Here is a 24,834-nt window from a genome sequence, read left to right on the forward strand (position 1 = left end):
TAGATCATAGATATACAGAACCAGTACTGGCAATAGCCATTAAATGTGTGTGATGCTTCTGTACTGATATTTTGGTTTCGGATTTGGTTATTTCTTTTGCCTCTATTTTGCATGGTTGTAAGTATAATTTACGATATTCTCAATTTGAAGATCTAGTCCTTTTTCAAGTTCATATGCATGTGTGTGTGTTTTTTCTGTCCTTTAGCCACTTGCATGTTTCATACCAAGTAGGGCTAGGTCTATAAGTTATATCATATCTTATTTAATTACACTTACCTGAATATAGTATTGAATTGGAATCACAACGCAACACAACTGAATTATGTATTGATATTAATATTAATACTGGTATTACTAATTAATTATTAATTACGTTCAAATTTCACAAGCCTAGTTACTTTCATTTCATCAGATTTCTTCTACTGCAAATTAAAATTATTGCTACCAACATAACTGTTAGTTGTCGCATTTGTCAGTACTCGAAATTCGAAATAAAGTTGGTAAAAGAAAATTCAACCTGACATCTAGAAAATTGCTATAATCCACTAGCGTATGTAGTAATAGGGGGAAAATGGTTAGGTTTCACTCTTAGGGTATTAAGTAAGCTGATCCGGTTTATATTGTATGCACATTTGATAGTGCATTCTAATTATCGAGGTTCTACAGTATATTCAATTGGACTGGGTTTCTGTTTCCTCCTGGGACTCTTACATAAAACTGAGGAAATTTCCTTACTTAATAGACACCCATTTTTACTTACCACTTACACTTTGTGATTAGCATTTATTATTGTAAAAACTTACGAGCTACTATCTTTTTTCTTTTGTTTTTTTGTGAATACTGTACATTATTATAGATTGTCCAAGATCTAATTACGAACAGAAGAAATACAAATCTTTGTTATTATTGTGCTGTCTCTTACTGCTGTCCTCCACTATACTTGTAGTGATATCAGCTCCAATCAGTAATCGAAAGTTAATTGTACTATGCAAGATAACTGTGAATGTGATTACAGAAGAAGGCTTTTATTTGTTTTGCCCAGGTATCTTGCATTGCAAATATTGGTGAGAGGAGAAGTGAACAGCATGGTTTCTTCTAAGTGTTGGCATGATTTTCCATGGGCGGATAGCTTCAAAAGATTTCTGGAAGTTCCCCCTTCTTGTCCAGAAGATCAACAATTGCTTATTTCCATATTACAATTTCTACGACTTTACTTCAATGCTTGCAGTGATTCAGAGCAAGGTTGGTCTTATTTCTAGATATAAAGCATTCACATCTAATATAGCCTATTTAATCTTTTTTTATAGTGAATGTTAATTTTAGATTCAGATTTGACTCTGCATGTACTTCAGCTGTTGGATTTTGCACACCCATTTCTGCCACTTCTGCAAGTTTTAACAGTCTTGAAGTTGTTAGAACCTTCCAGTCATTGGTAAGATCTGATTATATTTTCCTTATTTGAACATTATAGGCTGCCGCATTTTCATAGACTTGCAGGACACTTGTGTGAGAATATATGGTAGTTTTTGTGTGAAGCTATCTATGACATGGGATTCATGTTACACATCCACACCATTTCAGATTTTATCACAAAATTTGGTATAGTAATAGCAGTAATTATCTGTTACTTTTCAGATACTGCTAAACAGATTTGTTGGATCACTACTATACTCAAAGATGCAACACAACCTTTACCCAGCCTACTGCTGAAATTAGCAGATATGCCTGGTGGATCAGAAAATGCTAGTGGCATGTCAAAGGAGATGTGTCGGGAACTGCTTAAGTTAGTGCAGGAATGTGCAGCACGTGAAAAAAAGTCACGGCATGTAAACAAGAATAGTGAACATAAATCAGAGTCTTGGATCCATATCATTCGTGCCATAACAGAGAACCTTACCTTCAGTGACACACAGCACTTCTATAATTTGGGTAAGTACAGTGAGGACTGTTCTCAGATTTGAGAGTAAATCTCGCTGAGCAAATCTAGCTTTCAGGTATAACTCCCATTCTTCGCGAATCAGATTTAACTCATTTTTATGCAGAGTTGAAAGGTATCAAATCCACTCTAATGCAGCTCTCTTATCACTTAAGTACCTTTCTGAGAGTATTAACATCCAGTGACCCTAAATCGGCAACATATAAATAGCAAAACATATCGTCGCCTGAATGCAAGAACTAGGTAACTCGAAATTTGCTGTTTTTAGTTACCTCTTTTATAGCATAGCAAAAATCGCACAAAATGTAATCCAGATCTAGGTAACTGATCGAACGATACCAGCAACATCTATTTTTCAATATAACAAATAGGTAAAAGAAAACGAGACATATTCCTTAGTGCAATAAATAAGTAAATAGGCAATGTCACAAAATATGAAAAATCAAGTTACCTAGTTCTTGCATTCAGGCGACGATATGTTAAACTTTCAAGTTATAAAACAATAAAACCTTCAGAAAGCTAATTTACGATGGATTCCATCACATTGTGGGGTATGGAATAATAAAAGTCAATTTGCAAACAGAAGTATATATATTCTTAAGACTACTCCAAAGAAATATTATCATTCTGTACTGTGAAACGTCTCATAATGACAGCTGTGCGAGAAAAAGTAGTATAGGAAATTACCAACAATACCAGCAATAAACGCTGAAACACCATCATTCATTCATTCCAGATATGAATATTTACTCTTGCTCTTCTCTGGCTGAACACAGGCTACAACTGCTTGGTTTTTCATAAACACAACTGAATCTATAATGCTAAAGATGCAATACTCCACTGTTCTGCTTTAAAGGTTAAGAGTCTGATTTAAGGTAGACACTCACTTATCAGAATGGATTCTTTTGGCGCATTCGGATTTTTTTATAATATTGCTCACTTGTCTGCATTTCCGAATTGATCATCTAATAAGCCATCGATGTAGCTCTGTCGGTTAAGGAGCTTGCTGCCGATCTGGAGTTGCGTTCGAGTGCGGGTTCGATTCCCGCTTGGTCTGATTACCGGTTGGGTTTTTTCCGAGGTTTTCCCCAACCGTAAGGCAAATGTCAGGTAATCTATGGCGAATCCTCGGCCTCATCTCGCCAAATACCATCTCGCTATCACCAATCCCATCAATGCTAAGTAACCTCGTAGTTGATACAGCGTCGTTAAATAACCAAGTAAAAAAATCATCTAATAGTGTTATTTATCAATAGAGCGGGAACATTACTTCCTTGTAGTGTTTTAGACTAAACCTGGAAATAAAATGAGTAGATGTAGATTCATTTTCCGGGCTGAGAGGCCGTGGTCTATTAGTTGGTTTTATACCAGACGTTTCGTCTGCAACTGCGGCAGACATCTTCAGTGGAGTGGTATCCGAGGTCGCAAGACTCTTCTCGGCGTACCTGAGGCAACTGATCCTGTGTCTGGTTGTGCGGGCGTATTTATAGTGCGGCTCGCGGGCCGAGGCCTGTTGTCGCTGCGGTCCACGCCGCTTTGTTCGCTGCTCCCGTTCTGGGTTCCGTCCTTTTGTTGTAGTGGCTTCTTATCTGTTCTGTTTAGGACCGGATACCAACACTTGTTTAGCTTTACGCCTTCTTCCTTGCGATTAAAGTTGTTGTTATGTTATAAACATATAAAGTTGTTGTTATGTTATAAACATAACAACTTTAATCGCAAGGAAGAAGGCGTAAAGCTAAACAAGTGTTGGTATCCGGTCCTAAACAGAACAGATAAGAAGCCACTACAACAAAAGGACGGAACCCAGAACGGGAGCAGCGAACAAAGCGGTGCGGACCGCAGCGACAACAGGCCTCGGCCCGCGAGCCGCACTATAAATACGCCCGCACAACCAGACACAGGATCAGTTGCCTCAGGTACGCCGAGAAGAGTCTTGCGACCTCGGATACCACTCCACTGAAGATGTCTGCCGCAGTTGCAGACGAAACGTCTGGTATAAAACCAACTAATAGACCACGGCCTCTCAGCCCGGAAAATGAATCTACATCTATAGACTCCGGCCGTGAAAGCCTACACTGCAAAAATGAGTAGATTTGAGGGGGATGTGTTTTTAATTGCATTAGCTTTGGAATAAGAAATAACAAAGTAAGCTTCACGTCTTCATTTCATTTATGCCGTCAATATTACCGCAATTGAAGGCCTTGCAATTGATTGCCATGGCTTTCTTAATTTCGTTCTTGGAAATTATTCTCTCACTAGAATTCTGGACGGAATCTGGTCATGCTGACAGACAACGAAGTGGGCAGTGCTCAATTTAAAATAGTGCAAAGAATAAAAATTCGAATGCTCCAAGCAAATCCGTTCCTCTAAGTTAGTGCCTACCTTTATCATTCTGTGATGCCTTATGACAAATGCAGCGAGCATTAGCAACGAACCAATCAAGGTAAAATCTTATTTTAATATTTAATTTTAGTGAAACTATATCAAACTAACATGTTTCAGCCTTTCTGGACTGGATGCTGTCGTGTTTGACTCAACTTACAAGTTCACAGAATTGGAGTAATTGTACAGATTTCAATGTCCATCGATTATGGAGTGAACTGATCTCCTCTCTCACTGAACTCGTAACTGCATTTCATTGTGGAAAGGGTGGAGCTAGTCTAGCTTCATTCATGGGACTCAGCATCACAAGGAGTGCGGTATTGTGCATGAACCATCTGCTATGTGAGATGCAGAACAGCACATCGAATAAGGTAATATATTGTGAGGATGTTACAGTCTCAGCATTACTTACCATACAGTGAATATGCATGAACCCCTTGTTGCCTGAGATACACAACAGCACATCAGACAAATTTATGAAGGTGTTTCACTATGTAGTATCCTTGTTGCTGTGAGGTGTTTGTTTTTTTTCTCAGAAATGGTTGAGATAACAGGTGAGGAGGTGTATGCGTAGTGTATAATCGTGTGGTGACAAAAGTTTACTTCCACCTGTCTTATCATCCCAAAAAATACTGACTTATTAATATCTTGTGTGTAAATAGGATTTTTAAATTGGTTATTTTACGACGCTTTATCAAGTGCTATGATTATCTAACGACTGAGTGAGATGAAGGTGATAATGCTGGCGAAATGAGTCCAGGATCCAGCACCGAAAGTTACCCAGTATTTGCTCTTAATGGACTGAGGGAAAATACCGGAAAAAATCGCAACCAAATAACTTGTTCCAACCAGGATTTGAATCTAGGCCCACTGATTTCACGATCAGACATGCTAAACATTACTCCACTGTGGTGGACAGGATTTTTATTGCACTCTGCTTGTACTAGGCTATCTTTGCTTACCTTTACACTGCGTCTCTCAAACTAACACTTACTCCTAAAACAATGGACTACCACCAAATGTGTAGTGATAGACTTTTATAATGTGTGTGGCAGAAACTATTGGACAATTTACAATTGAAGAGGTCACCAGTAAAAGATGCTATCTAACAAATTCTGAATTTGTGAACTTCCACTTCCGATCCTGCTATAAATATAATTCAATCTGAACAGCAGATTCGCATGTTGTTTCGGTTAATCCTTTCCGAAGAATTTTGCACACAAGACGAAAAAATCGGATGGAAATTATAGCTGATATGGAAGCACCACATTTAGATTTTGTTAGATAGCACCTTTTGCTGGTGACCCCTTCAGTTATTAGTTACAAAGTAAGAATTCAGTACAATATTTACATTAAAGCAAACAACAAAGGAGAACACTGCTACATGCTCACTTTTTTAAGGTAATGCCAATTAGATGAGCTCCATTAGGCTCCACTGTTTATCACTTTCCATAACATGTTCTGCGAAATAAGTGGAATTTCAGCTCGAGTGTTTCAAGTCTTACATGGTGTAGGGCTGATTCACATAGAATTTAGAATAAATTAATATGATGAGCACGGAGGCCCTGTTACATCTCTTAAACAAAACAAGTAATTGTTGATACTTGATTTGTTATCAGTAAGTCAAGTTTCCTCATGTAGGTATTGCTTCAAACTGTAGACTTCTTCATGACTATAGCATTGTCGATGGTGCATCCTAGAAGGTGAATATCACATTTGTGTAATGATTAGGGATCAGATTACCTTTTTTTTCCTTGCTTCTGAACTCCTAATTTCTTCAATACTTTCCCGAATCATGATCGTAGGAGTCGTAAGAAGTAAGCTACTTTAGACAGAATCTAACCTACTATTTCAATAATATGTGATTTAACACAATTCTTCCTTCATGCAAAGTAAGCTTTATGAGTATGGGCTTCTCTAACCCAAGTGGTGTCTATCCCCGTTTATTAGCGGCCCTGGTGTCGAACATTTAACAGCTAAGACTCTCTTCAACTAATTTTGGCTTAGTTTGATTATTAAAGGGTGAGTTTAAAGTCCACCGACAAACTTCAGGGGGTGATTCCTGACTGAAAATGGAGCACCTTGTGTCCAGAAATGCATAGTTTCTACGGTAGATGACACTGACGACATTCTCTCATCACTTGCAGTGTGCGTTTTGTGTGTTGCAGATAGTGTGATTTAAGCAATGTAGAAGCACACTGGTCCGGTATTTATTCCAAGAACAAGCCGAGATGGTGTTCATGTGTGCCCAAGCAGGTGAAAACGGTTGAGAGGCAGCACGAATGTACTGAGCCACGAACCCTGATAGACAGCACCACCCACATCACACACACGAACACCATCTCGTCTTGTTCCTGGAATGAATACCGGACCATTGTGCTTCTGTGTTGCTTAAATCATACTATCTGCAACACACAAAACGCACACTGCAAGTTATAAAAGAATGTCACCAGTGCTATTTACCATGGAAACTATGCATTTCCAGACACAAAGTGATATGAACTTTTGTGCTCCATTTTCAGTCAGGAAAAACCCCCTGAAGTTTGTCGGTGGACTTAAAACTCACCCTGTATATTTAAAATAACTGCAGTAATATTAAAAATTACTTTGAAACTTTTCAAATTCAGTAAAATTAAGCATTACACATTAATTAACTTCAGATTATACCTAAAAACATACTGATTTACCTGTACACTTTTTAAAGAGAATCTAAAAACAAGTTTAAGATCAACATTTGGGCGAAACTTATTTTCATGTATATTCTTTCTCCAGTTTGACATGACATCCATAAAACATTCTCGAATTTTTCTCGTTAAATTTTTTGTAGTCCGCGATTTTGATTGTAAATTGTTTTATTTCAGGGCTGGGAGTTCATATGGTTATGTGCTCTAGGAGCAGAAACTTACACAACAGGAAGAGCTAATCTGTCATGGCTGCCACCATTATGGTTGAGCCGTGATCCAGTTGTTCGTTCTGCTGCTCTTCAGTTAGTGGCCGGTTTCAGCTGTTCCCTTCAGGGCTGTGGTCAGCTTCTTTCTGGGCTCTCTTCTATAGCTGGTGGTGCGTGGGGAGCAGGTCTAAGGTAAAGAAAGAAATACTTAATATGTAGTAGGAATGTTCCTAAGATTCTTGCACATATTCTGGCTACATTTGTTGTTGAGAGTTTCTATTAGCAACTTTAAATAGGTGCTGCATTAAACATTTTATAAGTAATAAAATTGTTCAGCCATAGAATTACTTTTCCAAAAATAAAAAATAATAATAATAATAATAATAGTTCCCGGGTAGCTCAGTTGGGAGAGCTCTGGTACATTCAACCAGAGGTCCCGGGATCGATACCTGGCCCCGGAACAATTTTTCCCTTGAAATTATTCAAATCTGCTTTACAGGGAGCTTCACCTGAAAGACTAGATTTGCATAATATATACGTCACTGTGTACGTTAACAGAAAACCACAATTCCAAGTCACACAGAGTTTATGTGCACTCGATGTGGGTCTCTGGCGTTTCGTAGCCCTCGCAAGTTGTGTGGATATAAAGGGAAAAGTTGAGACGGTGTCGGGTGGAGTTCCAGGGTAGCTCAGTTGGGAGAGCGCTGGTACGTTCAACCAGAGGTCCCGGGATCGATACCCGGCCCCGGAACAATTTTTCCCTTGAAATTATTCAAATCTGCTTTGCAGGGGGCTTCACCTGAAAGACTAGATTTGCATAAAAATAATGTCATTGAAATTATTTTAGGTCTTACAGTACTGGTATATCAAATATGATTTGAACTTAAAATGTTTCTTTTATACTTTGTAAGTAGTATTGTATTAAAACAAGCAGAGATTTTAAAAAGTGGTGTGTGAAATATCGATTACTGTTGCATTAAATTTCAGAATGTAAGGTTATGGAATCCATTGTTTCAGTTGCAAGGTCCTGGTGCTATGATAGCCATAAATAGAAATAAAAAAATATTATATTTTTCAATCTTGGTAATGTGTGATAGTTTTCATGTAATAACACTTAAATTCATTAGATCTCTCTTGTGCCCACCATTTGATTTTTTTAAATAATTGCAGATGTAAATATCAGAACAATCACATCCTCACAACATTACGAAATGAACAAGTTTCTGTGGTGGTGGTCTTAGGTTACACAGATTTGTGGTGTTTGAGTGACTGTTCTAATGTAAATGAGTTATTCTGACAAGACATTGTGTGATGTTTACAGTTTCTTATTGGACCATGAAGAGGCATCCATTGTAAGGGAACAAGCTGCACTTCTGCTGAGCAATTTGAGCAGTCACAGTGTGCTAGCTTCTGGAGAAAGTGCTACACTGAATCTATGTCATGCTTCACTTAATTCTATAGAGGTGAGATAATTCACTTTTATCACAATTCTAGTTTACCGGTAGAAATAATCCAGTCACTAGAACTAGTATCTGTTATCAATAATGCATATAATATAAATCTGGCAGTTCATTTTTAATTGTTTTAAATGTTTTCCTTGCATTGCAGTGTTTCGTTATTCATACAGGCAATTGAAAAAAAAAAATTATAAAAGCACATAATACCAATTCATTAAATTCACTTTTGTAAATGGATAACTCAGAAATTACTCCCAATAAATTAGAAGTAAAGGCTGTACAAAGACGGATGGATTAACAGATAAGTCAGTAGATGATAAGAAAAAAGAAATGTAATGTGAAGGAGTGGAAGTAGGAGGAATAAGAATAAAATGTATAAGTTTTGCTGATTATATGACGTTGTTAGTAGAAGAGATGATACTAAGGGATATGCTTCTAGAAAAAAATGACAGCTGTGAGCAGTATGAGATGAAGATAAATGCAAACAAGACAAAGACCACGGTTATCAGAAAAAATAAACAAGGTAAATGTGGGAATTCGAAATGAGACAGTAGAACAAGTGGACAGCTTCAAATATTTAGGATATACTATATATGAGTTGCTGTCAGGAAGTCAAAAGGAGGATAGCAATGGCAAAGGAAGCTTTTAATAGAAAAAGGAGCATCTTCTGCGGACCTCTGGAAAAACAACTAAGCAACTAAGAGAGAGACTAGTATAGTACTTTGTGTGGAGTATGGCATTATATGGAGGCAGAAACAAGGACGTTATGAAAAGTGAAGAGAAGCGATTAGAAGCATTTGAAATGTGGATAAGAAGACGAATGGGGCATGTGAAATGGACAGACAGAATAAATGAAACTGTGCTAGAAAAAGTGGGTGAAGAAAGAATAATGCTGAAACTGATCAGGAAGAGAAAAAGAAATTGACTGGATCACTGGCTAAGAAGAAACTATCTACTGAAGAAATGGTGAAAGGAAAAAAATTTCGGGTAGAAAAAGATATCAGACAACATTAAGATGTATGGATCATATGTGGAGTTATTTTTACACGAAGGAGAAAAATTGCTGGCTTTGAAATATACGAACCAATTTTAAAAATGAATTTATTCTTATCTTACAGATATTTTATACCATTCTATGACTAAATGTATTAGAATACTTCATAGTTTAGCAACGATTTCTAATTTAAAATACAAAATAATATGTTTTGGCCTGAAAAACAAAAAACAGAAGGTTTTGGAAAATAAATCATATTTTTAAGTATTATTTTTGAGTGACAGATAGCAGGAATTGGCAAAAAATAACTTTAACATTGGATTCAGAATATAAGAAATATGTTTATTATGTTATTGGGTCAAAATCTGTTTTTGAGCAAAATAGCAAACATTTTTGTTCATTCTGTAATATATTCTAGGTGTAGGTCATATTATATTGAGATATTTTTATTTTTTAGGTACCACAGACCGGTGTTGAGGCAGTTCTGTCACTTCTTTCCCAAAGTAACTTCTATAGAGAAGTAGCCTTATTGTTATCACGTCTAAATGTGGGCAGTACTGTTGATGCAAATAAAGTTTACGGACATGGCAGTAGGACTGAGGCAGAATTTGCATTGGACTATAACAGGAATATTGACAGCAATTCTTCTAATGGCCATCAAGGTTCGTAGATATTATTACAGTAGGTATTTATATATTAGACTGTGTTACATAGATTGAGATCTTGTTTCACACTTTCTTATGGTTTAGGTTAGGTACTATATTGTTCTAATTTTTTTATTTCATGTGCTTGATATTACTTTATTTACAGTCCGAATGTGCAATCTTCAGTTATCTTAATACCATTCTATGCTGCAATAATTGAAGGGGTTTGTAGAAAAAAGGAGCTATCCCTCATGTAAACAATTTTGAGATATTTAAAGTTCTAGTAGAATTTTTCTAACTTATCTTTGAATTCACTGAAATCAAAACCAATTGAAACACATTATTCCTCATTTATTAAAGCAACTCTATGCAAATGTTGAAAAGTTTTTATGGAAAAGAACTAATAAAAAGCAATATACATAGAAAGGTATTACATTTCAATTTCCATAAATCCTATACCAGATCATGTTCATCAATATCTTCTACATTTTCCCCACTAAAGTTGTTGTATGACTTCAGATCCAAATGCAGTCCTTAATATACAACTGGTATATACTTAAAAAGTGACAAAATATTCTTAAGTTTCGCAGCCTTGATGAGTCTTCCGTGAGGATACTTAGGCTCTATTGAAAGTTTCAACTTAGATGGTTTTCCTTTCTCTCATAGGTATCTCTGTCACTCTATGTGTATCTACATCCACTTTATGTATGTCCACCTTTGAACCTCAAAACAGATGCTTTTCTAAAATCTACTTCATCTCCAGAACTACTTTTGTTTCTCTTACATAACTTACTCACACATTCTTCAGTACTCTAATAATATTCTTACTTGCTAAGTGATATTCCATATAAAAACAGAAATGTATTTTTATTAATTTTCTTGTCAATGTTATGTGATGACTTGGCATAATGTTCATACGTAAAATGAAGTGTGGTGCCTTCTTGTTTCTTCAGCATTTATTCTACCTTTCATGTAGACTTCTTTACAAGGAACAGCTTTTATTTTACTAAATGGTTCATGTCAGTCATCTTGACTCAATATGATGTCACCTGGTCTCATATTGGTCAAAAAGAATAGCAGACATTCAAGCTTTCAATGCTAGTAGGGATAGCTCCCTTATTCCACTAAGAAGTTTCTTCAGCAGAAACAACATAACTATTAATTACTTTATATTACAAAATGGAGCTATTCCCACATATCGTTTGTGCAATAAAGTAATATAAGACTGTTCTGTCTTCCATAATATGCTACTGACTCACTTTTTTTCCAAAATGTGGGATAGCCCCCCTTTTTCCACTGACCTCTTCAATTCTTTTCATTCTTTACATTTTAGTTTTCATGTAGTTTAATACAAATTTCATGTTTAATACAAATTGTTAAAAAATTAATGTTTTACTTACTACCGTATTTACTGAACTGTAAAACCTCCTTTTTTTCTGTCTGTTTTTACTTCCGAATTTGAGGGAGGGTCTTCAGGCACGAACTTTATATAATCACTTGATTTGGGAGGGGAGTTAAAAATACGGTATTTTATTTTTATACTTATTTACAAATGACTTTTAGAGAACCCGAGGTTCATTGTTCTGCCAACATTTTTAGTATGTTGGTTGTTTGGTTCGTTGGTATCTAATGTTGAACATTTAATGATGATGTCATTTGCTGTGTTGGACTGCAGTATTTAGTAGGAAGACTGGAAAACTGAATAAAAGTTGGACAGTGAAGAAGATGATCTTGATCCGTATCTTTATTGAGATTACAGAAAGGGCATATAGGAAATTCTACAATACCAGTTTTGTGTAGATGTTTATTGAGGCATTGGCTTGTAAGTAATCTCAATCTTGCCACCACAGATTTTCGTGGAGTGATTCCCCTTGTTAATAGCATTGATCAAATTATATACACGATTTTTCATTGTATGTTTGTAATTAGTGTTTATTATATGTAAATGTATATTTTTTGTTGAACAACAGAATCTTCAGATTTTGCGGAGAGTTTGACTGGCCACAGTTTACAATTAGAACCACTTGTGAAGACCACGCCAAGCCTTGTGAAAGCTGTCTGTTGGCTAATGGTGAATCTACTTGCTCTTGATTCTACTGATGCACTTCATCACATCAATAAATGTGGTTTGGTGCGATTATTATTCAGGTACATTTTAATTAATCTAAGTGTATTCATATAATAATAAATGTAGTTTTTAAGTAAACACTAATATCAGCTCACATTGCTTATATCAGCATTATTTAAATTGAAAAGCTGTAGAAAAATAGAGAGGAATACATTCTTCTTAGTAATGTTTTGAAACGTAGGTTGTTTTGAAGTCAGGAATAAAATCATTACTTGTAGTGGTTTTGGGACCAGTAAGTTATGTTTTATTCTTATAACCATGAACGAGTAAATCCAAATATCTTATTCATTGATCATAGTAAAGAACAGGGCAACAAAGTTCTGAGGAGTCATCATTGTCTTTAATGGAGGTTTCACTCTGTAGATTACATATTTTAATCCAAACTATTATTTGTAGAAAGAGAAAGGAACAGAGGTTAAGGGTGTTTGAGAATAAGATGCTTAGGAAAATATTTGATGCTAAGAGGGATGAAGTTACAGGAGACTAGAGAAACCTACACAACGCAGAACTACACGAATTGTATTCTTCACTTAACATAATTCATTCAATAAACATAAAATCCAGACATTTGAGATGGGCAGGGCATGTAGCACTTACGGGTAAATGCATATAGAGTGTTAGTTGGAAGATCTGAGGGAAAAAAATCTTTGGGGAGGCAAAGACTTAGATGAGAGAATAATATTAAAATGGATTTGAGGGAGGTGGAATATGTTGCTAGGGACTGGATTAATTTTACTCAGGATAGGGACCGATGGCAGGGTTATGTAAGGACGGCAATGAACCTCCGGGTTCCTTAAAAGTCATTTGTAAGTAAGTATTATTATTATTATTATTATTATTATTATTATTATTATTTTCAGCTGTCTGGTTACTGATGACCCTCAAGAAAATACTGAATTGAATAAAGCTACAGATAAAGTGCTGCTTCGTGTGGATCTGATTGAAATGTGGACTGCAGTGTGCTGTGTTCTTTCTAAGTGTGTGGCATTTGATGAAGACTGCCACACCTCACTTCTCCATACGCATGACTGTGTGCATTCTCTGCTAGCACTCCTCTGTACCCTTACAGATTGTGAGTATCTGCTTTCATGTAATGCTTGTATGCTTGTAGTGTCCTAATAATATCATTCGATGCTACTGTATCTTCCCCCAATTCGATGTGCCAAATGAAAAGGAGTGAATAACATTTCAGTTTAACTAAGATGTGTGTCCTGTATGATATGATATATTTATTATCTAGTTCACAGACAAAAAAAAATACATACATATATAATCATTGAAGTCTTACATTACATAATTTATATATATATATATATATGTTGTTGTTTTCTAATGCCAGGCATGTGACAATAAAGTCATTTGACCTCTTGCACTCCAATATTTTTCAAAGATATTATCATGACCAGCCAATGAAGCACAGATTTTGAGGTGTTCCGAATCCATTTCTTGGTTTGAGTTGCACAATGGGCAGTTAGGGGACTGATATATTCCAATTCTATGCAGGTGTTTGGCCAAACAATCATGGCCTGTTGCCAATCTAAATGCAGCTACAGACGATTTTCGTGGTAAATCGGGAATTAACTGTGGATTTTGATGCAGAGAGTTCCATTTTTTCCCTTGGGATTGTGTTATCAAATTTTGTTTGTTGAAGTCTAAGTATGTAGATTTAATAAATCTCTTCACAGAGTAATACGTAGATTTAGTAACAGGTCTGTAAGTAGCATTGCTGCCCTTCTTTGCTAAAGCATCCGCATTCTCGTTTCCCAGGATTCCACAATGGGATGGTATCCATTGGAATACAATTCTTTTATTGAGTGATATTAATTGAGAGAGCATTTTAGTTATTTCTGCTGTTTGAGATGAAGGTGTGTGTTTAGAGGCTATTGCTAGAATAGCTGCTTTGGAGTCTGACAATATAACTGCATTCCTAAATTTATTGATGTGGCATAGAAGATTCCTGAGACATTCACTTATTGCAATGATTTCACCATCAATATATATATATATATATATATATATATATATATATATTTTTTTTTTAATAATAATTTTTAATATAATTTCTTAACTGAACTATTTAATATAAGATGTTTTCTCTTGCACTTGCGGCTAGTTTTGTGCAAGACTCAACTCATTTTAATATGTTACAATTAGTCTTTGCTCACTTGGCTAAGATGTACTTCACGTTTTAATCTGCAATGTGCAGCTATCACATATAAATCTTCCATTATTCCAGTATATTTAAAACGTTTGAATATATATGTTTTATTTTATTTATTGATAGTACTATTAAAAAACTAAACCTTTTTTTCTTATCCAATTTTTTTTTCTCATTCAGTTCTAGCTATTTCATTTATTCTTTCCATTCTAATTTTTTTGACCAAAAAAAGTTATAGACCTATTTGCCTTTGTAACTTTATGTTATTAGTATTATTCATAAGTTTTCTTATAGGTATTTCTTTATTCATTTGTAGGAACTTTTAATTTATGAATTTCATTCGTATTTCTTTTGTATATTGACAGTGAGAAACAATATGAATGTCATCTTCCCTATGTCCATATAATGGACACGTACCTTGAGGTATATTACCTCTATTATTTCTTAATCTCCAAATCCCCAGTCTGAACCAGGCTAGTCCAAATCTTTCTTTCATTTTCATATTATCTATATATGTACTCCAACTCCATATGTTTTTATATTCATTAAAAAATATTAGGGAGCGCATTTCATTGCTACTACTAAAATCATTTTGTCTAGTAATATTTTTACATCTTGATTTAATTAAATTTAGGCTTGCTGCGCTGTTTCTAGTAGCCAGGTTAACCCATAACCATCCTAATCCTGGACCATAACCTTCGCCTGTTCATCATGAGGGAAAGAATGAATACAGTCGAACCTCGATACAACAATTTTCAGTGAACTTGGAAAATTGTATCTTTATATCAGAGTTATTGTTGTATTGAGGGTTATCAAATTTTACAACAAATTTATGTTTTGGAAAAGAAAATAGTGTAAATAAGAAGGTATAAAATAATATTACATACTATGAAATAACATTTACTCACCATTTGATACTCTGCTTTCAGTCTCAGTAATTTTACTCTTTTTTTTTAGTTTTGAAGTTTACAGCAGTAAACATGTTTTTATTGCTTCGAGCACAATCAGGTGTTCCTTTGGTATACTAGAGACATTAAACCACTTCAAAGTAGGAATGTCAATGTCTTCTGCTGTCACAGTTTTTAAATGCTTACGTTCAGGTTTAATTTTACCACTTGCAGAACTGCTCTCCATTTCCTTGCGTTTTTCTATGAGTGTTGTGAGTGTTGACTGCGCAACCTCATACTTATCAGCCATTTCAGTCTTCGTCAGTCCCCTTTCTAAATCACTAAATGCAGCTAATTCAGTCTCCAAACTGATTTGTTTTCGTGTTACACCTGTCATCATTAGCAAACTCTTAACTCTCGAATGTGAAAGGTGACAGTGGCTGAAACCATAAAGGCAAATCCTGTTAAGGATCACGTGCTCTTGAAGCAGATAGAGTTCTATTGTAACACCTTCCACAGACTGCTAATATCAGTCAACAAAAGTATGAAGGACGATAGACGAAATAACTGGAAAACATATTCAAGAGCGCAATACTAAATTAAAAGTGAAACATTCAACAAAAGTATGAAAAAGGGTAGATGAAATAACTGGAAAACATCTTCAAAAGCGCAAAACTAAACGTCAAAAGTGAAATATTGAACATGACTATATTGTAATATTTTTTATTGTTCCATTGGAATCTCTCCAAAATTTTACCGTCGTTGTAATAATGGATAAAACATATTTAAAATATAAGAAATGCTGGGATCACTAAAATTTATTGTTGCAACAGAGTTTATAATTTTATCAGGTTTTTTTTTTTTTTTTGTACCGAGGTTCGACTGTAGTTCCTTAAGCTGTAATTTGTCTACTTTCATAGCGAAAATCAGAATTAGACAACTAGCCTACAGGCTTGGAGCATCCATAGTTACTCCTTCTCAGCCCCAGCCCAATTTTCCTTGCAAGAACGCTTTTTCGCGTATCTTTTAATTATTTCTCTTCCCATTTATTGTCATACAAATAACACTACACTTATTGATGGTTCGTTACCAAAATAAATTTCAGCTCAAGAAGCAATTAGAGAGAGAATGCCTTCGATAGACTTATGCAATGTTATTATATTATGTTTTATTGTATTGTTTTGTTTGTTGCAGCAACACATTTCACTCAGCTGATGCTCTTATGGGTGGAGTTATTCAAACTGTTCTCTGCAATCCTGTCTCGCAGGCGAGGTTTCGAAGCAGTGCGAGATGCACTGTATCACTGTGGACCTTCATCATTCTTTTCTATGCTCAAGACAGCTGTTCAGAATGACGTGTCAACGAATTTGTGTTTCTCAGGTCTCAATTGCTTGACTTCTCTTCTTGCCCATGAGATTGATACGGAATCGGTGCTAGATGTGTCTCGTTCTTTGAAACATCTACTAGACAACGGATATCTCGTTGATTCAGATGAAAACAAAATAGTTACAGTCAGTAAAAATTCAAGTGAAAGTGAATCCCAGTCTCTGGAGTGTGTTTTATCTCAGGAGAAGTCATCTGCTAGTGAAACAAAGTGTGACCTTTTTGAAAATACAGGAAAGAAAAGAAATAAGTGTTTAAATTATCCTACATCATCAAAAGTGTGTAAGGGAAAGCTAGACTCAGTACATGTGGCGGATTCCATTTCCCCTACAACAGTGAACCGTGTTGTTGGTGAAGAGTTGTGTAATTTACTTGTACATTTGTATGAAGTATATAGCATTAGCAAGAGAACTAAAGGTAGAAGTTCGGTGATGCGTGCTCTGTCTAGCCTTTTGGCAGTATCTGCAGCAGCGAAGAGAGTTGCCCTTAGTAAAGGTCTGCTTGAAACATTACTATTACAACTTAAAGAGTTACACATAAAACTAAGTCTCGAGTCTGCTGACAATTTGCAACGAGTGAGTGACAAGAAGAGGGTAAGTGGACTTCATACATAAGCATTGCCATGGGTCACATTTCTGATGTATTAGTAAGGAATTGCACATGTTTTTCCTGATGAAGGCATTTATTATACTGCTTTACAATGGGTGTCTGAGGTAGAAGGAGATTTTCTGCTGAATTCGTCACAGCTTTGGTGATGGAAGTTGTACCATTTTACAATTAAGCAGATACAAAAATCTGTACTTACTTATCTTATTTAAAATAGTCTCGAAATACTGTCCGTCTTTTAAGATGCATGTCTCATGTCTAGAGCCCGGATGTTAGGTAAAATGCCTTTTTTAAACTGAGTGTATGTATGAAAGCTCTATTAGAGATGAACATGTTTCCACACATTTGGGGACGATAGGCCCAATTTTTATTTTGCCTTTTTTGCCTCTTTAGCTCCTGTTGCCCATTTTAAGGTCAAATGCCTTTTTTTTTTAGCTTTTTACGTCGTTATTGTACATTTTCTATGTTTTTAATGCATTTAAAATAAACCGCATATAGATTATATAAAAAAATGGTTGTACAAATTAAAAATATATATTCACTTCACACAATTATTTGCTGAGAATCTTATTCTCCAGCAATACATATGTTTCCAAGAAGTCGTAAACTTTTCTCCCCTACCGATTTCATCTTTTATGTCACTTAACAAAGATGTTTGAACAGTATAACCCTCAGTGCTCAGGTCACTTCGGAGTTTATCAGCGAAAGAAAGGGGATGAGGAAAGTATTAAAAGTAAGTGTCCATGTCCCGTTACTGTTGTTGCTTGCATGCACAAGTCATGTGTACTTTGAAGTCTCTAATCCCTTCTCACACCCCTCTTTTTGAGACAATACACAGTCGGTTTTTTCCGATCTCTGAGAGAAAGTAGAGACAGTCCTTCTGAAATAAGTTGTTTTAAGTTTGTTCCAATCACTTCAGTAAAAGTAAAAAAATCTTTTTCTATCATGAAAAACATTCTCTCTGACAGGCAGCTCACTATGACAGTTGACAACTTAAAAAGGCATCTTTTTGTGAATGTAACCAAGGAAAGTGAGTACGTATGGGATAGTTTATCAAGTATTTGTCTATTTTTGTCCGTTTCCATGAATAATAAATGCCTATTTCACTGCCTATTTTTACTATTTTTACTGCCTATATGCCTGCCTATTTTAACCAAAATAAATGCCTAAACATCCGGATTCTACTCATATGATTCGAAAATATTGTTCTGTGATGTTGGTAACTTCTGTATGAATATTGTTTTTCGTTTTATTTAGCATATGCTCATTCTTTGCATACACTGTCTCTTTCAATGAAGGTGCAGTTTATGATCTGATGGAGATGGATTACATTTATACTTATTATTTCGGTTATTTATTGGAATTCTGGTGTGAAATCGGGTTTAATTATAATTTTTTAAAGATTTTAAGAATGATTTTAGCTCTAGAATATTACATACACATTGTCCATCACTCTCATCTTTAGTATCCTCAACTTTATTATTCTTAATTATTATAAAATCAGTAGTTGAAGAATTATACATAATATTTAATACCTTCATAAATAGATATAGGTAACAAGATTTAAATCAGGCTAGCTACAATCCTAGATTAATAGCATGATCATCGAAGAATGTCAAGACTTAATTCATTAAGATATTTGCAATATGTATAGTCGCACCATCCTGCATATGTAGGCATACGTTTTCTCTTCCTGAAAGAATGGAGTCAGTATGTTGTTAACATATTGTTCAGAATTTATGGTGCTCTAGAAAAACATTGGCCTGATAAATTTTACATGCACATACTACACACTGTACCCCGATTTTCTCATCACGTAAGGAAATCTCATGGAGGATATGCAGATTTTCCTAATTGAATTGTTTTGGCTGTTAACATACCCACTAAGACGAAACCAGGCTTCATTACTGTAAACACCAGTTCTGTACCAACAATCCCTTCATGTACTGATTGTAGGAACCATATGCATGAACATAATATAAAGATACTTCATTTAGAATTTTGGACAGAAGGTGAAGTGGCTTACTTTGTACTATTTCAGCTGCAACAGCTCTGCCTAAATGTACTATTTGTTTGTTTATTTATTTGTTTACTTATTGTATTTATTTATATTCATTCATTCATTCATTTAGTTATTATTTATTCATATGTTTTGTTATGATTATGTCTTGTGACCAGAACATAGTACGAACTGGGAAAATAAAAATTAGAAATTTATTGTTTGAAAAGGTGGAAAAATTCAAATATCTTGGAGCAACAGTAACAAATATAAATTACACTCGGGAAGAAATGAAATGTAGAATAAATATGGGAAATGCCTGTTATTATTCGATTGAGAAGCTTTTGTCATCCATTCTTCTCTCAAAAAAACTGAAAGTTAGAATTTATAAAACAGTTATATTACCGGTTGTTCCGTATGATTGTAAAACTTGTACTCTCACTTTGAGAGAGGAACAGAGGTTAAGAGTATTTGAGAATAAGGTGCTTGGGGAAAATATTTGAGGCTAAGAGGGATGAAGTTACAGGAGAATGGAGAAAGTTGCACAATGCAGAACTGCACGCATTGTATTCTTCACCTAACATATTTAGAAATATTAAATCCAAATGTTTGAGATGGGCAGGGCCTGTAACACATACAGGCGAACCCAGGAATGCATATAGAGTGTTAGTTGGGAGGCTGGAGGAAAAAAGACCTTTGGAGGGGCCGAGACGTAGATGTGAGGATAATGTTAAAGTGGATTTGAGGGAGGTGGTATATGATGGTTGGGACTGAATTAATTTTGTTTAGTATAAAGACCGATGGTGGGCATATGTGAGGGCAGCAATGAACCTCCGGGTTCTCTAAAAGACATTTGTAAGTAAGTATTGATTTGTTTTGTTTGTTTGTTTATTTATTTATTTAGTTATTTATTTTATTTGGTTACTTAAGTAATCTTTGTACATTTTTCCGCTCTCTAGGTGTGTCCTGTATTGAAAGATGTCGGTATTTTGTTTGCAATACTGACTAACTTCCTTCATGGTGATACTGCAGTAAAGCAGGCTGCAGCTGAAATAGGTTTGGCAGATCTGGTGCATAAACTTTGGGTTTGGTGCTGTTTATTGCCAAACCTGTTGAAAGATGTATTGAAATTGTTATCCACTTTCACAAATTCCTCTCATTCAGGTAAATATTATAGGAACGTCATTTTGGTATATGGTTGATCGAACAGAATTTTTCGTGAAATCAACTCTTCCTATCCTAATTCTACTTCAGAATGAATGTTGGTAAATGAGTGCTTAATTTATATTCAAGGAAGCTTTATCATTTGTTCTCCTTATATCTCTGTTAATAGTAGTCTAGAGATTCTTGGGACTGTGGATTTTAAGGATGATAATAATTGTTAGCCTGGTTTCCTTTAAAAGATAGAGAATAATTTTATGTGCCCCAAATTTTACTTCTCTTCTGAAGAGAGTCATGCTAGCAATCATTACAATACACTTTTCCCAAACTTTTTTCACCAAGGACATTTTTTTCCCAAAAAAAATTGTATTCCCAATCGTTTGGAATTTCCAGCTCTTTCTTTTCCAATCCAGTATTCCCAATCACTTTTTCCAAAGAAATTTGTACCAACCAAAGAATGCAATTCCCAATTCTATTGTTATTTATTTCCATAACAACGTAAATACATTTTCGTGTTTCCTTTACAAAATTGTTCGTAAGTATAACTAGTACTATTACAAATTGTTCAGAGTATGGCAGAAATAGTAAATTCTAATGATAAGGAAGACTATTAAGTATTGTAGGTTTTTTTGTATTACAGACACAACGAAAAGAATGGAAGATTTTTTGGAGCTGCAGAAAGAAAGATCAGTGTTTGGGAAGGGCAGTAACAGAACACGTAGGATAAAGTATTTAAATAATGAAATGTTCACTTATTTATCCTAATTCCATTACTGTACCCTAACTTCTGCATAGGTGTTACACGCAATCATAGGGATTTCCTCAAATCCTCTGTCACATTTTCATATTCCGAGACACTGTGGAATACTCGAAAGTCTACTTTTGAGTTTGTTAGTTTCATAAAAATCTTAAACTTAATATTCCATGTTCGTAAATCTTTGGAGTGCACAATATACTGTATACAGACTGAATTTTATTTCTGAAGACAGTTGTTCTATTAGTAATTCTGGATTCGTCAATTACATATAATTATATTTAATTTAATATTTATAAGTAAAAGAATAATAATGATAGATTGGTAAGTTTGTGGCTGTAAGGCTTATTTCTTATTGTTTCAGCTTCTCTGTCACTCATAATGACAACAACTGTGCTCGGTGTAGGCCTAAGAAAGACGCCAAGCTCCTTGTCATTGCTGCATGTTCTGGTGAACCTTGTACAAAAAGAAATGGAGTTAATAAATCGTGTGCATGAAACTGAAGTTCTGAAATTGACGTTTCAAGTTCTTACAAATGCATGTCACTCTCCAGAATGCAGGAATATTTTTGCTAAAGTAAGTAATGTTCTTTATTGAATAAATATTTATTAATTGAGTTAGTCATAAGTTGCATGTATACCTCAAACATCTATCCTCAAATATAAGAACACTGGTACATGTTAATGTTATAAAAAATGTACAGGGTGGAAGTGAATTAACCCTGCAGATTTTCAGAGCAAATAGCTCATGTTGTGTGTAACAAAAAAAGTGTAATACCATATTGGTGAAAAGTCCATAGTTTTCTCAGATAAAAATGTTTCTTTCTCAAATGTTTAACACCCTCTTATTTGATAACTATGTGCGAGTAGGATCGTGATATTTTGTGGATATCTATAGAAAATCTAATAAAGAATCATTTATTCCTCTGTCGTATTTCCATAGCATGGACGGTTTTCGTGCAAATTTAATTTAAAAACTACTAATTTCAAGCCATTGAACGATGCGAACAAATTACAACGTTGTAGTCAGAGAGGGAGACGGATTGAATTCTTTGACCTATTACATCTGTATTACGAGAAGAAAGAGCAGTATATTAGCAGCTATGTTGCCAGACTGCTGAAACTACCAACTTAATTCTCTAATTAACCGTGCATTTAATCACAAAACGTAATATAGGTTTTCTATTCATTTAAGTGTACCCTATTGTCCCTTTCAATCTGCAAGGTTATTTCACTTCCACCTTGTATAGGTAGTGTTGCACAGCTATACTTTGCAGCAATTTAGATATTTTCAGTAATAATGAACTAAATATCAGAATGAAGTTATTTCTATCATAAAATTGCTTCATATCAAAAACTTTATATATAGTTTGCCATCCGAAGGTGCATATAGACACGAGTAATGTAACATGTATCATAACATGTAATGTAATGGGAATTCTTCATTTGCATGGTACTGTAATCTTCACACATAATGTTCATCAAATGGTACAAGTTGATCTGTCAGCTATCGGATTTTCTTGTGAAAACAAAGTTACTCGTCCTTGCCCTGTATGGTATGTTTGGATGTCTTTTAATGTGAATTTGTGTGAGACGGAACCCTATTTGTGAACGGTCTTTTAGAATATCAAAACAGTCTGCTTTCATTATTATTTTAGAAGTGTATTTGGAAATTATTGAAACCTTAAAAGAAAATATTTAGGTAATTTTTCTATTGTTTTATTTATTATTTGTGTTAAATAAACATTAATCTACCACAGCTAAAAACATGAGTATTCGAGCCATGCTGTAGTGAATGACGAGCAGTCAAGAACCCACTATTAGTATATATATATATATATATATATATATATATATATATATATATATATATATATATATATATATATATATAAAAATTGAAATTTCAGATGTTTTTGGCGTATTCACTATTTTTGGTCCAGTAAATACTATTAAACAATCAAAATTTATAGGTGACATCACATACAATTTTTGTATTATCCACCTATTTGCTGAAAGTTCAAATCCAGCATCATGTCTGAATCCCTTCTTTTGTTATACATTCGCGTTTTCCACAAATGATGACGTCTTTATTGCTTACATTTGTACTTCGTGAGTAAATATGTCAGCACAGAAGTAGAAGCATTTGTTTTTATAATAAATGGCTATTTATTTCAAATATTCACCCAGGCTGAGTGGATTCAACGATTAGTGGCTGCATTTGCTGTGTGCTCGTACATCATCTGTATAAATTCGTATTACATTGCTTGTTACATTATACCTTTCCTATACGCGCCCTAAAAATACATGACAAATGGAATCACATTTCAATGTAGTTCGTCAGGAGTCCTTACATAAAATCTTTACATAATTAATTTGATATAAATTTTTGTGGAGTATGTAGTTAGTACTAGTTGCTACATAAGTATTCAGAAACAAAGTGTGCAATTTGCATTGCACTGCTTTTTGTGAACAGAGAAGTTCAATGTCTATGTGGATTTATATACACACACCACTTTAATGTATTTTGTCTCTTCAGTTGTTAGTAACTTTTTATTTTGTATTAATTTGTGCGTAACATTCATAAAATGAAACATGCCAGAGTAGTTTCAAGATTGCAAATTCATATGGACATATGATCCCATTTAAGTAGAATTTTAAAATTTAATGAATTTTTCACCTACCTGCATTATGAAGAAATGAATGTGTACATATGTATCTTTGCTTTTTTTTTCTTTTTCAGACGAATTTGTTTCATTGTCTTCATAAGCTCCATCCAACGTTAACAAAGAAACAGAAGCATTGGGATGTGGTGGAATTAATGTGGCTTAATTTTCTTTCCACTTTCACGTTTTTTCCTGAAGGACAACAGTCAATACCAAAGGTAATACTGCTTGTATCTTTTTTTTTCAGTTGTATCAACTACTGACTTATTTAGCATTGGTAGGGTTGGTGATAACGAGATGGTATTTGGCGAGATGAGGCCGAGGATTCGCCATAGATTACCTGACATTCACCTTGTGGTTGGCTCAAATACAATTTAAAATAAAATAGAAACCAAAATAATATTGGCATTATACACTACTGAAAATATTTAGGTCTACAGAAAAGTCGAAAAATTCTTTGATATCCAATTGGGTGTTACTGTGAGTCCAGAAGGAAAATGGAGATCCTCCAATTCCATGACCATTAGCAACAAACCACATTTATGCAAGCCGAAAGTGGTTTATTGTTTTATTCCTTAAGAATATTTGTTTATTTTTCTATCTAGTTTGGTGTAACCTTATGTTTATGGAACTGATAATTAATTTTCTTAGATTACAGATTCGTTAGACCTGCTTATACTTCTGTCATCAAGTTCCTCATCAAAAAATAGAATGGCTGCATTATGTGTGCTGCGTAACATTTCCTTTCACAATCTAAATCGGCCACGATTATTATCATCAGGTACTTTTG

At 34.7% G+C, this 24,834-nt stretch overlaps 1 protein-coding gene across 2 annotated transcripts in view; it reads left to right on the forward strand.

Annotated features, from left to right (window-relative positions):
* The window catches only part of ana3 (anastral spindle 3), a 48,278-nt gene that overhangs the window by 22,162 nt on the left and 1,282 nt on the right, over nt 1-24,834 (forward strand). The window contains exons 17-29 of one of the 2 annotated variants that reach the window (XM_069847637.1): nt 1,043-1,242; nt 1,636-1,929; nt 4,439-4,689; nt 7,180-7,400; nt 8,530-8,671; nt 10,117-10,321; nt 12,274-12,451; nt 13,292-13,503; nt 16,671-17,452; nt 20,424-20,628; nt 21,744-21,955; nt 24,122-24,262; nt 24,696-24,825. In XM_069847637.1, coding sequence (XP_069703738.1) covers nt 1,043-1,242; nt 1,636-1,929; nt 4,439-4,689; nt 7,180-7,400; nt 8,530-8,671; nt 10,117-10,321; nt 12,274-12,451; nt 13,292-13,503; nt 16,671-17,452; nt 20,424-20,628; nt 21,744-21,955; nt 24,122-24,262; nt 24,696-24,825 — 3,173 coding nt within the window. Of the gene's footprint in view, nt 1-1,042; nt 1,243-1,635; nt 1,930-4,438; nt 4,690-7,179; nt 7,401-8,529; nt 8,672-10,116; nt 10,322-12,273; nt 12,452-13,291; nt 13,504-16,670; nt 17,453-20,423; nt 20,629-21,743; nt 21,956-24,121; nt 24,263-24,695; nt 24,826-24,834 lie in introns of those variants that run through there. The other variant, XM_069847638.1, reaches the window with a different exon arrangement.

This window comes from Periplaneta americana, chromosome 15, assembly GCF_040183065.1.
Source record: "Periplaneta americana isolate PAMFEO1 chromosome 15, P.americana_PAMFEO1_priV1, whole genome shotgun sequence".
NCBI lineage: Eukaryota > Metazoa > Arthropoda > Insecta > Blattodea > Blattidae > Periplaneta > Periplaneta americana.